This window comes from Lygodium microphyllum, chromosome 14 (genome assembly GCF_053477565.2).
Source record: "Lygodium microphyllum isolate KBCC chromosome 14, Lygodium_microphyllum_v1.1.10, whole genome shotgun sequence".
Lineage (NCBI taxonomy): Eukaryota > Viridiplantae > Streptophyta > Polypodiopsida > Schizaeales > Lygodiaceae > Lygodium > Lygodium microphyllum.
Window position 1 is genome coordinate 134643450 of NC_141148.1, and position 13866 is coordinate 134657315.

At 40.9% G+C, this 13866-nt stretch overlaps 1 protein-coding gene across 4 annotated transcripts in view; it reads left to right on the forward strand.

Annotated features, from left to right (window-relative positions):
- The window catches only part of LOC148026138 (potassium channel KAT3-like), a 93224-nt gene extending 79650 nt beyond the window's left edge, over nt 1-13574 (forward strand). Inside the window, exons 7-15 of one of the 4 annotated variants that reach the window (XM_087693412.1) lie at nt 6464-6781; nt 6863-7102; nt 7190-7288; nt 7386-7412; nt 8931-9116; nt 9231-9416; nt 9511-9586; nt 11843-12577; nt 12782-13563. In XM_087693412.1, the coding sequence (XP_087549538.1) occupies nt 6464-6781; nt 6863-7102; nt 7190-7288; nt 7386-7412; nt 8931-9116; nt 9231-9416; nt 9511-9586; nt 11843-12577; nt 12782-12927 (2013 nt within the window). In that variant the 3' untranslated portion in view covers nt 12928-13563. Of the gene's footprint in view, nt 1-6463; nt 6782-6862; nt 7103-7189; nt 7289-7385; nt 7413-8930; nt 9117-9230; nt 9417-9510; nt 9587-11842; nt 12578-12781 lie in introns of all 4 variants that reach the window. The other 3 variants (XM_087693411.1, XM_087693413.1, XM_087693414.1) reach the window with 3 other exon arrangements.
- Nucleotides 13575-13866: the final 292 nt, after the last annotated feature.

Here is a 13866-nt window from a genome sequence, read left to right on the forward strand (position 1 = left end):
GGGATTTGGTCCTTGCATGATTTCTCTTGTTGATACCATTAGTCAGGTTGCTGTGGCTCGTATTGCACTTAATGGAGGGATCATAGATGAAATTGCCTTGTCTCGGTCTCTTTTACAAGGCTGCTCTCTCAGCCCTTTGCTATTTGCTTTAGTCACACACCTGATGCTGTCATTGTTGGATAAGTTGGCCGATCAAGGTGAGATTGTTGGTTTGTCTCTTCCCAGTGGTGCCCAACGTTTGGGTCAATCTTTGTTTGATGTTTTCTTTATGCTCCCTAAGACTGATCGCACTAATGTTAATCGAGCAATGGTTGTGTGGAATCTTTTTGCTTTGGCATTGGGACTTCACATTAATGCTCAGAAATCTACATAGCTTTCTTGTACGGAGAATGATTTGCAGGCCTTGGGTTGGCATGGAGTTGTGATTTCTAAGGGAGATATAACCAGACACTTGGGTTATCCTATTGGTGTGGATGTAGCTCCCTGTGCCTTGCTTGATTGGATGTCATCCTGTATTCATGATCGGTTCATGTACTAGAAATCTCAAGGCTGGCCTCTTCATGTGAGACTTAAAGTTGCTCAATGCATCATGATCCGTATGATTTCGTTTTTTCTGCCATTGCTTTCTTGGACTAAGAAGTCTCTTTTGGATTTGGTTCAGCCTATCCGATTCATGTTGTGGAAAAAGAAAGGAAATCATTTGGGCCAGGTGTGGATTTCGTGGCAGCATGTGACTACTCCTAAAAGGATGGGGGGAGCAGCTTTATTGGATGTTAATTGGCATATGGCTGCTTTGAGATTAGCTCTTCTGCAGTCACAATGTGTAGAGAGTCATCCCTAGTTAGATATTGCAAAATTTTTCATAGAAAGGACTGGGATCTCTCATGGTGCCACGGTTATTCATGCTTCTTGGTGGCATGTGCTTAATTCCACAAGGCCTATTAAGGTTTCCTAGTCTTTTCTCCTTTCTCATTTGATTGCATCTTGGCAAGAGATGTTACATTTTGCAGTTTGGCACCCTCCTGATTCTCATAAGGAGGAGAATCCGTTGCAAGGAGAAGTACTGGCTACCTTGAGGTTGTTGGATTGGCCTGATAAAGATTTGCAGCGAGACAAGTTTAATTGGATGGCTTGTTTGGGGTTGCAGACAGTCCTTGATGGTGTCATTCCTGGGCAGTCCTGTCTTTATTCTTTCTGGTGTTTTCGTTAGTGCCTCGAGGATATCATGACATTTGGTTGGTCATATAGGATAGGCTTCTGAGGTTCTCTCCTTTGCCTATGTTACAACCATTGCCTCCTTGGCGAGATTGGATGTTTGTGCTTTCTAATGATTTCGAGAAAAGGTTAGCTAATCAGATATACCTTCAGATAGTGGAGGCCAAAAGATGGGTCACTGGAAAGGCTAATAAATTATGGCATATTCAAGATAGCAAAAAGAAGTGGCAGGAAAGATTTATCCAAATTTGGAAGTCTATGGTTCCTTATCAGGGTAAAGTGTTCATGTGGAGGTTGCTTATTGGGGGTCTTTCAATTGGGGATGTGTTGCATGCTCGCAAGATCTCTGTTGGTCATTGTGTATTTTGCACTACATGTGATGAGACATTGCTTCATCTCTTTGTCTCTTGCCTTGTTGCTTGACAGATTTGGAGTTTTGTTTCCCGTGTTTGGTCCTCGGCGACTTAGCATCGGATATTAGCTCATTCGTGGATTATGGGAAAGATGACCTCTGTGTCTACTTTGCATTCAGATTATTCCTGCCTCTTCCATTTCCTTTGATGGACAGCCCTGTGGCATATTTGGCGTACTCAAAATGCCTTTATTTTTTATTCTGCATCGGGCATCCATGGTCATGTGGCCTGTGTTCGTGGTTTAGTGTTATGGCAGATCTCCTTTATGATGTCAGCTGATCTAGTTCTTTCTGACATTGCTGCTCCTTGGTTGCATATTGTCCGCTCCACACCAGTTGTCCTTTTTGTGTGATATTTATGTGTTAGAGTCTTGGTAGACTTTCATTTGTGTCTGTTTTTTCTTTGCTGACCTGATGTTTTGATGTAAATATTTACTACTTAATTGAATTATCTTCACAGAAAAAAAAGAGAGAGAGAGTGTGTGTGTGTGAGCTGAAAATGATTGAGTATACTTGCTAAAGTGAAAGTGATAGAACAAAAATACAACCTTAGGTCTAAGGTAGACCTAACCCCTAACTCCACTGAAGTCCACTAACTCTAGTACTAATTCTAAATGTGGTGATACACTTATTAACTTAGTTGTGTTCACATTGCAAACTAACTGACTAGAATATTGGGCATTGCCCATAGAATTAGCAAATTCTAACAGAGCCATCTAAAGGGTGGGTAGAGGCTAGCATGAGGGCTTCACACCAAAGAAAGATGCATAAGGGGATACATGCAATCACATTAATTGTCAAAAGATATGGCAGATTTAAGGCTATGCAAAGGAGAGAGAGACATTAGGCTATCAGATGATATTTGCTAGATGCTGTTACTTCTTGTCCTAGGGATATTATTTTGGTCAACATCTTGCAGGAAATTGAAAATTTTCTTAAAACGGAGGAATGGGGCAGAATTGCACCTATCAAGACACAACTAAAAGGGAAATATAATATAGAAAAAGACGCCTCCAACCTAGTTTTTTTTCAAGCGCTGCAGCAAAACTAGAGAAAGGGAAACATACTGGTGATTGAGGACAATGATGGACAAAGGCATACTGATGAGGTGTCGATTTCAGTAGTATTTTTGCAACACCTACTATTAAGCATCATGGGGCTGCCCCTACGGTGGATGACAATTATGAAGAAAGGGTTAATATATGTCTCCAGCCAGTCGAGAAGGTGATAGCAGAAGATGGTGCTTCTCTTCTAGGGCACCCCTTTTCTATAGATGAATTAGAGAATGTGGTAAGGAAGATGAAAAGGGGAAAATCCCCAAGACCGGATGGCATTCTAATCGAGATATAAGGAGCTATTTGGGGAGCTTGCAGCAGGGATATATGCACCTATGCTAACACTTGCATGAGACGAGGGGAAATCCCATAGGAGATGAGTGAAGGTCGGATCAAGCTACTACTCAAATCTGTCATAAGGGATAAATCAGGGCAGTGTGAGCCCTTTTTCCATCCTTAATGTTATGTAAAATCGTCGCAAAAGCCATGGCCTTGAGGGTGAAAATCCCCAAGACCAGATGGCATTCTAATTGAGGTATAAGGAGCTATTTGGGGAGCTTGCAGCAGGGATATATGCACCTATGCTAACACTTGCATGAGACGAGGGGAAATCCCATAGGAGGTGAGTGAAGGTCGGATCAAGCTACTACTTAAATCTGTCATAAGGGATAAATCAGGGCAGTGTGAGGCCTTTTTCCATCCTTAATGTTAATATGTAAATCGTCGCAAAAGCCATGGCCTTGAGGGTGAAATTTATGTTGGGTAAGGTGCTTCATAAGGCCCAACATGGGTTTGTGCATGGTAGGAAAAGCTGAGATGCCATTTTGAACTTGGTGATCTCAGGAGAGCATGCTATGGAGATGGGAGGTAACTTTGTTTTGATAAACATGGATTTAGACAAAGCTTAGGACAGATTGAGGTGGGACTTCTTGCTCAGGGTAATGGAGAAGTTGGGGTTTGGAGTTCATTTATGCAATATGGTAAAGATGCCATTTTCGAATGCAATTGTCAAAGTCAAAGTAAATGGGTATATGTCTCAGTCCTTTGACTTACAAAGATTTGTGAGGTAGGGATGCCCTTTCGCCCCTTTGCCGTTTGCCATTGCAGTAGACCCTCTGCTGAAGGCTTTAGGTTTTAGATTGCAGTGTGGAGTGATTCATGGGCTGCCCCTGCCTGATGGCACACAAAGGTGCTCCCAACTGTTCACAGATGATAATTTTAATATATTTAGAGCCGACAAAGCTAATGTAGACAATCTTCTACAGGTATATGATGAGTATGCTCAGTTGTCTGGAGCAATGGTGAGCAGACTTAAGACCGAAAAGTTGTTCTTAGGTGTGCAGGAGTTGCCAGTTTGGATCTAGCAATATGGGTTTAAAGTGGTTAAGGTTGGAGAAGTTCTTAGATACTTAGGGACCCCTGTGGGGTTGGGCATCACACGGGTAGAAGATGAAATGGCTAATGGACAACGTGGAAAAGAAAATTAGTAGGTACACTAAGCTCTCCTTTGGGGGAGGCTAATTGTAGCAGACAAGATTGTGTCCCTGGCTGCAATGTTTGTTGTGGCTGTAACACCATTGGCAAAAGCCAATGTGAAAATATTGAGAAAATGCTAAGGAGGTTCATTTGATCGTATGGGGAAAGAGAAAGATGGCATGCCATAGCTTGGGATGTCATAACATCCCCACTCAGCATGTGTGGTCCAGGACTAGAGAATGTTGAGGACAAAGCCAGAAGACTCACATATGGACTGCTCTTAAGGCTACAGCAAAATGAGCCCTGGATGCTAATCACGAAGCATGCTATCAGTTCAGCCAGGCTCCTTGGAGGAAGATGGGAGTCCCTGACGTGGGAAGATAAATTGAGTCATCAACAATAAAACTCATATCAGGAGGTATGAGTCTATCAAGGCACTTCTGAATGGATGGAGAGAAGTCATTAAAGGGCTGAAGTGGTCTGAGGATAACTCGAGAAAGGGCGATGTCGCCCTACTGCAATCTTTGTGGACATTCCCCTTTGCCTTTGAGTTGAATTCCGTGCCTGTTGCTGGGAAAGGATTCGTGCAGTGGAAAGATGTATGGGACGTTGAGGGTAGAGAAGTCTCAATGATGGAATAACTGAGAGTCAAACATGACCTTGATGAGAGGTAAGCTGAGTGGTTGTGAGGGGTTCTGATGAGAAGGGAAGAGTGGCCCCCAAAAAGCTCAATTGGGCCCAAGAATCAGTTAGAATGCATGGTAAATAGCTCAAAGGGAAGCCTGTGGTCAAGCTGAAGAAGAGGGCTGATTTCTAGGGCAAGGGCCACATGGGGGCTGTAAAGACAGCAGGCTCTTGGTCCAGGAGATCAAAGTAGCCGCATACGAGTCCACACGTGGAGAAAGAGGTTAGAGGGTGCATGGAAAGCGACACCAAGTAAGCAGCTCAATCTTTTGTTGTGGAAGGTGGTAGCCAGGAAAGCTTCTAACTAAAGATAGGGTGGGCAAGATGGGCAAAGGGAGTGCAAACTGTGCCTTCTATTTAACCAGCAAGGAATCAGCTCCTCACTTGTTTTGGTGCTGTAGGGAGGTGAAAGTATTTTGGAATATGGTCAAGGAGTGGTTCAAATCGGCTGGATCCAATGAAGGCCTGAAGATGTGAACGGTGCTGTACAGAGATGCTGCTAACATGGACAAAGAAACACTGAAGCTTTGGAATGTAACTACGGCCTCAATGTTTAAATAATCTGGGAAAATTGCAATAGAGTAGTTATGAGGAAGGGGAGTAAAATCCCAGTTAAAGGGATGTTTAGCTTATGTAAGCAAGACTGTCTGGCCTTACTCAGAGTTTTGAAAAAGAAGGCACATGTTTTTAAATTAGCCTGCAAGCATTTAGCAAGGCGAGGCTAATGTTTTGGGCAGTGCCCATCACCTACTGATGTACATATATTCAACTATTTAATACAGATGTGCATTACAAAAAAGTTTACTTATATGGGTGAGTGGCCTTCTATAGGCTTGTACAAAGGGTGTGTCAAAGTGACACCTCATGGACAACTTGCATGGGCATATATCAATTCCTTTCACAAAAGTCTTCATAAGACTGACAACACACAGGATGTGTTCTCATACATCAAGAGGAGGACAATACCAACAAGCAACAGGATCATGTCAGTTGGAGACAAACAGCTTGTTGGTATTGTCCCACCAAAATATTGATGTCAATCAAAATTGATATTTTTATGACTCACAATTGCCTAGTTGCGGAAATGGCTTGGCTTTTGTTACAGGCATTAAAGGAGCCATTGATGCTTCAACAAGGATAGAATTCATCATTTAGGAAGGAGCAATGGTTTGTTTTCAAAAATAAGAGCTACATGACAATATAATATAGCAGAATGAAACAACAAAATTGTAACGTACGGAATGTCAATGGCAATCGTATACAGGGTTGGTTATACATGATAACTCTTCGTCAGCTTCCAAGAGATGTATATCAAGCACGAAAGCATTTCATAAACCAAATGACCTGACATTTTTTGAAACAAATCTTGTTTTATTGCAAAAGTACAATAGAAACATATTTAATATGTAGTTATCCTTGGCAGCAATGTCACTATGTTTTATTGTTTAATAATCTGACTTCTTTTAGTATACCTGGTTTATTGTGAAAGTACAATAAAGACTGGATAATTAATATATATTCTCCTTGATATTAGCAATGTTACTATGTTTATTATTTAGTTATTATTGGTAACAATGGTTCGTATAAATTTCATAATGTCAATATGCACACATTGAATCAGGTTACTTTATTAGCAGTCCACTCTGCGGGCTGTTTCTACTATATACTTGCAGAGCATCATTCAGATGAAAGTCAAACTTGGATTGGGGCCGTCCTTCCACATTTCAGGGATACTAGCATCTGGACTAGATATGTATACTCAATGTACTGGTCTATAACCACTTTATCTACTGTTGGATATGGGGATTTGCATGCTCAAAATGCTACTGAGATGACATTCGAAGTTTTCTACATGCTTTTCAATCTTGGGTTAACTGCCTATTTGATTGGTAACATGACTAATCTAGTGGTGCATACGACCGGACGAACAAGAAACTTTGTAAGTTTAGTAGCATCTGTTTCCATGTCATTATGAGATTGCATTTGTTTAATCTGTAGACTGATCATCTTATTATTGCAGAGAGACTCTGTTCAAGCTGTGTCCAGTTTTGCAACTCGCAACCATCTTCCTCCAAGACTACGAGATCAAATGATGGATCATATGAGGTTAAAATTTAGAACAGAGAATCTCCAGCAGGAGGAAACCATGGCCATCCTGCCAAAAGCTATCCGCTCCAATATTTCCAAGTTCCTTTTCCTCGAGACTGTAGAAAAACCTTATTTGTTTGCTGGGACATCGTACGATTTCATGCTGCAGCTGGTAAAAATCCTTGAAAGATAATTGTACAGTTTATTGGTTTTTGTTTCTTCTATCAGGTCTAAATGAAAAAGTTTGATATATTCAAAGGTAACAGAAATGAAAGCAGAGTACTTTCCTCCTAAGGAAGACATCATCCTACACAATGAAGCTCCTACAGAGTTTTATGTCCTAGTTTCGGGCTTAGTGGTAAGTTTTATATGACTATTTCAAGTCACCAGAAAACCACAGTATTCTTCATAGATCTTCTAAGGCTGCTCCTTTTTGTTTCTCTCTTCTTGCACAGGAAGCATTTAAAGCTGGAATGGATCAGGTGAGCTATGGATATCATATCTTCCTTTCTTTATTTTCTATATAATGAGGTTGTCTTATCACAAGAATTAAGCCATGCTTGAGTTCTAGGTGTATACAAAGGTCTTCTACTCATTGTGATCTAGATTCTCCTCATTGGTCTTCAGCGGATATAATAACTCCACTGCTCTAGGTAGGTCCTAGGGAGCTGATATGACTTTGGAGTACATAGAGACTATGAGGCTATTCATTTAGAGAGGATAGGTCACAAGTGGTAGAGCATGTCTCAGTTGGTGAGCTCCTCTTAAGTGTGGTACCTTGGTAAGTTGGGGCCTTCATTTGTCCGTGGCAATCTGCCATGTCTTTTTGAAAGACACTTTGGTCTATATATGTGGCCTGGTTGGGACTGCACATACAACATCTTAGGACTTTTGGGCGGTGCTTTGTCATAGAGTGTTTCACCAGTATCTCTTTGGATTGGTTGCTGTGTGCAACCAACGTTACATTTTGGGCTTTGCTGCCAGCTGTGTTGCAACACAGTTACTGACCATCAAGCTCTCTTTGCAAGGGATACTATTATTGGTCACTTCTCTATGGAGATATGGATCTCTTCTTGTATTTGAGTAGCTTATGAGATTGGTTGCAACGGTTGACACAGGGCCAAAAAAAGAAAAAGACAAAATTCTTAACAGAAAAGAAAGTAGCTTGCTTATTTCTCGTTTTTTCTCTTGCACCCTTCTCTCCCCCCTTTCCCCCCATCTTGTGGTCGTTTTTTCCCTCTCACTTGTAGCCTTGTTTTGTACATATTGGTGACCCTATTGGGCTACCAGCCAGTAGTTTCCCACATGTATTGTGCTTTTTAACTAAACTTGAGCTTGGAAAAAGTGGAGTTAAGCAAATTGAGATTAAATTCCTGATTTGAAACTTTTCTCAAACTTGGTCCTCATGTTCGGGGTAATGTCATGTGATTTTGTTATTCTATTCAGTAGACACAATTTAAACTGGAATGTGCAGCGTTAAGTTACAATCAATGACTTAAACTGTATGGCCATTACTTTACCATTGATGACTTAAACTGTTTAGGCCATACAGTATTCAAATCTGCAAAGAAGTTAAAGTTAGAGGAGAAAGAAAGGATAAAAGCTCTCTGCAGTTTGGACTAATTGGATTCAAAATGACCAAGAAGTTACAAATTATCATTCAGGAATCAGTACAGACCAGAGGTACCCACAAAATGCAGGGATCATTTTTGGTACACATACATACACCCACCTACAAATAGTAGGGGGAAAAAACTTATTATACATGCAGCTAAACATATTGTGGGGTTGCAAGGGGACGCACATCATGGTTTCTTCCCATATAGTGTCTCCCCGCACTAGAATCTACCTCCTAGTTGGCATGCCCCTATACAACAAATTGTGCTCTTATGTTGTGGTTCCCCTCTCTGCAGCCTGAAGCATTCATTGATTCTAATATGTGGTATTTTGAAAACAACCATCAATTTCATAACCAGGCCTTTTTTCGGTTTTTCCTGCAGCCCATCGCAACTTACAGACCTGGAGATGTTGTTGGGGAGATTGGAGTGATCTGCTACAAACCACAACCTTTTACGGTTCGAACCAAAAAGCTTTCGCAGCTTCTTCGTATTGATCGAAATGTATTTTTGAGCATCGTCCAAGGCAATATTGCAGATGGCCAAATTGTGATTGACAATCTTTACCAGGTTAAAGAATATGGTGTTCAAACACATTTCTATGGTCTGCATGTTTGTCACACCATTTCCTATATGCCTTGATATCTCTGGAAGCTGACAGAGATTAAATGATTCTTTTTGCAGTTTCTTAAAAGTTCTAAAATTGGTGCAATGTTAAGTCTTTCAGTTGAGATTGAAGCAGAAGTTGGGATGGGTATGACGTTAAGCCTGTGTTTCCTGGCATCAAAAGGGAACAGTGAACTTTTGCATCGATTTTTGAAAAGAGGAAGTGATCCAAATACCACAGATTACTGTGGGCGCACGCCCCTGGTTTGTTATGACTTCTGAGACATGTTCCATTACTCTTTAGATATGTTGATGTAACAGTATATGCATATGTAACAGTTTGCCTTTTTGGATACAGCATATTGCAGCAGCCAATGGATTTCAGGAGTGCATAGAATTCCTGTTGCAGTATGGAGCTGATCCTAACGTTGAAGGTGTGTCCAGAATAAATACGTCAATCGGCTGTTCAAACATGTGTCTGAATGTTTTGTTTTGTCAGTCAAGAAGTAAATATGGACTTTGACAGGGCATTGGACTTTGGACAATGGCAGATGTCTTGATTTAATAACTAGGAGGGCTTGGTATCTCTAATGCCTGTAGCTTCCCGGATGGTACTCTGGTCCATATTCATTTGCATTTTCTCCACAGATTGGCAGGTGTTAGTGCAGGTTAACTTGGTTGATGGTGGGCTTTTGCGGTCAGCAATGGGGTAGTGAGCTAGGTGAGCTTGAAAATGTGGAAATGAGGTTAGATGTTTCCAAAGGCATTCCCTTGTTTCAAGAGATTCATAGCTTTGGCAACTTTGTCTAGTATCGCATTGGTAAGCAGGCCCAACATGTTTTGACAAGCTTCTGGTCTATGATCACAGTCTTGGATCTATATTATTGCTACTGTGATGTAATGCTTGAATGTGGATAAGGCAAAGCACCCCGGAAATAGGTGAATGAGTGAGCTGCCTATACAAGAAAGCCCTATCAATCAGTTCTCCTTGGTGACTGTACCAAGGAGCACCAAGTCCCAACTGAGTGTTCATGTGGGCAGGAGCCCCGGACTCACATGAACACACCATGGGAATATATGTCTCCAACCAAGTCATAACTGTTGCGACGACCTTACAATTATGAGCCTAAGTGTTAACAGCTAGACTACTGACTCCTAGCAGCTGGTTCTGTTGTGGTGTGGTGACAGTGGGGCAAGCTTGAGTCAGGGTGGATAGTAAAGATAGAATTGCATGCCTTTGAATCTTCTGGCATCCTATAATAGAGATCTGTTGTATATTCGCTTATACCCAACTAGAATATGGTCATACTTTTTAGTAGCCTTCTACCTCTTCTTGATCCATTATATCTGAAGTGCTACAACATCCACAACCCAAAATTATCAAAGTATGGTGTGGATCTTTTGTGCACTAGGTTTAGAGCTAGGCGGACTAGCTAACATTGGTGGATTTGGAACTCTGATTTGTGGCTGGTAGAACTTACAATAGGTTTCCTTTCTACAAATTAACTCAGGGACTTGGTTGTTTAACTTCAGCCAATTTCTCTCTCCCTCTTCTCTCTTTTGTTTTTTTGTGCACGTGTTGGCTTGTAAATGGTGAGTTTAGTAACGAATCAGTTAAATCAATGTCTTCTCAAACTCTTGCATAGTTATTTTATTTTGGGCCACCTGCAACTGGAAAGTAGATTTGGACCAAGATCGAGAAGACAAATAATGCACCTATCAAATCATTCCACAGTGATTGCCACAGTTTTAATAGTTCTAACGACACTAAGATGAGGGAAGGTTGAAGCTATTTGGCTATCTTTTTTCTTGCCTTTCATTCTTATTCCATCTAACCACCACTACACTATAGAATTCATGCTAGGTAGTGGCCAATCTTGTAGTACCCTGCCCCATGGTTATTCCAAAACAGCTTCTTCCTGTATCCTTTGGTAAGAATCTCATAGTTAAAATTGTCTTCTTTGAACTCTAATGACATTTGGAAACAATAGTGCCTGATGGAACTGGCAGCAATTATAGGTCATGGTGGACCCATGATCAAGAGGGAAAAGGGAAAACTGCCAAGTGGCTCTTAAGTTTGAGCAATAATAGGAGTCTTCCTCTTTCTGAGAACCGCCCAGTAACCATGTGTCAATAATTGTCGTGCAAGCTTCTAACTGTCCCTCCAGTTGTTCCTTTCTGAGGTGGTTAAGCACATCTTTTATAGCCCTATTTTCTCTCTTTACATTGTACGCTACTTTTCTTGATGAAAAGGGCTCTCTCCATTTCTTTTTTTCAAGAGTAGTTGAAGGTAGCCTCTGTGTCTCAATCTCTCTCCTCTCATCATACCGTCTTCCAAAACATGAAATTCGTAAATTCATTTACTGGCCCTCCTTTGAAGCATTTCTACTTCTCTCCTTACACTTTGCCACATTCATCAACCACCAATTTGTCTCCAACTCTTTCAAGTGTGGATGGTTGTGATCACCTTTCAATATTTGTGTGTTAAGCCACAATAGTCTTTTCGTTCAATTCTTTTGATTTACTTTGTTACAGAAATAAGCAAATATTTTGATTGTTGTCATATGGGATGATGTTTTGTACATTCACCGCCCTGGACATATGCTTGGATGTAAAGTGGTCTATTTGTAATACGATTTTAATGTTTTTTTTTTTTGGGTTTTATTTTTGTGGGTCTTTTGTTATGATAGATAGTGACGGAATCGTTCCCCTTTGGGAGGCGATACAAGGAGGTCATAAATTGGCTGCTGAATGTTTATGGAATCACGGAGCACGTTTGACAACATTAAAGGAGGGAGATTATCTGTGTAAAGCAGTTGAACAAGGAAATTTTGAAATTTTGCAAAAGCTTTTGAGCTTTGGAGCAAACATTAATTCAACAAATGTTGATGGTTCTACTGCACTTCATATAGCTGTGACGTTAGAGAACCTTCAAGTCGTAAGCTTCCTAATGAGTCACGGAGCTGACCCAAGGAAAGAAGACAGTAGGGGTATGACACCGATCAAATTAGCAGAACAATTGAAGCAAGAGGAGATAATTAAGCTTCTTTATAAGGAGAAGTGTTCTATGCATGGAGGTCCCAAGGAGGATGCGATGAACGGCAGTGCTGTGCACGAAGGGGGCAATTTTGTGGAAGCGTCTTCTGTTCCCAATAGCAAAACCAACGTGACGGCTGGAAATGCAAGGATATTACAAAGGAAGGAGGGGTCACACAAGGGAGCACGTGAAGCTCATTTCGACAATTCACTTACGAGGATTGTCTCTGCTGGGTCACGGGATTATGATAAGAGCCTTCCATCCAGGCAATTTTCATCTATTCGTGTGACGATATTCCGTTCTCATCCTGAGACCAAGTTAAGCACAAGGTACTTGGGAAAACTGATCAACCTCCCAGGCTCGCTGGAGCAATTACTCCAGCTCGCAGGTAAATGACAAGAATGTACACGCGCGCGCTTAATGCACACGTATCAAAACTTTCTCCCTCTCAAAATTCTTCGTCTTCTCCTCGCTAAACACACACACACACACACACACACACACACTCTCTCTCTCTCTCTCTCTCTCTCTCTCTCTCTCTTTCTCTCTCTCAAACTTGTCTTTGTGTTGAACTTTTGGTGTTGTGAATCAGGTGCCGAGTTTGGATATAATCCAGTAAAGATTCTAAACCAGAATCTGGCTGAGATTAACGACATCACGGTGATCCAGAACAATGACCAACTATACATTGTCGACCAGGAAGAGCTCGATCAGATTCTTGGGGTGCACCTAGAGTGAACCCAGAGCCCGGGTCTCTGGTATAGCTTGCCCTTTTGCTAGCTCTACGTTCCCTATTTTTGTAAAGCAATAATATCTCCAATATGCCAACGACCTGAAGGGCTCGCTGCTTTACGCAAGCTTTGTGCGCGCGCATTCCGGTCGACTTCAATCCCAAGGATGGGCAAGTCACCATTTGCGTCACTTGTATGGGTGGTATTGGCATCCTAAAAAATCTATTGCATTTTATTAAAAATATTTGTAATGTTCTACATCTTTGTAAAAGCAAAATGTGAAAATGGCCATGCATGTCGAAATTGATCGGACTCGAACTTTTGCCACCTTGATCATAGCCTAATGGGCTTAGTATTGTGGGTATGTGAGTTCAAACCCTAGGTTCGGCATCCCCCAATGGCTCAAATCATTTTGCATTAGTTAAAAGAAAATGTGAAACACTTTCTCCCTTAACCTTGGGGGTTGATATGGGAAAGCCACCGACTACAAACTTTCCTTTGTAAACTACTTGTAGCTCCTTACAGGGGAGTTATTATTCAAAGTAGAATTTAGACATGATGAGCTATTATTGTAATTGTGTTGCAATGTAGTCATGATGAGCTATCACTGTAATTGTATTTCCATTCAAAGTAGAATTTAGCTATGATGAGCTATCATATAATCATATTATTGTAAAGAGCTATACTATCTACAACCTTGATTATTTTAAGTCTATTGGCTTTCATGCACCTCACTCATCAATAGCACTATTGCTTGTTTTGCATCATATCACATATTTTTTGTGTCTTGCAATATTATTAAGAACAACATTAATTGCTCAAATTTCTCTTAATTGTGTTGCAAAAAGCTAAACCATTCATCACATTCAATTTTTAAAAGTGGTAAACTTTAAGTTCGTGTATTGTTGAGGGGAATCATCCATTTGTATAATAAGAGTAACTAGGC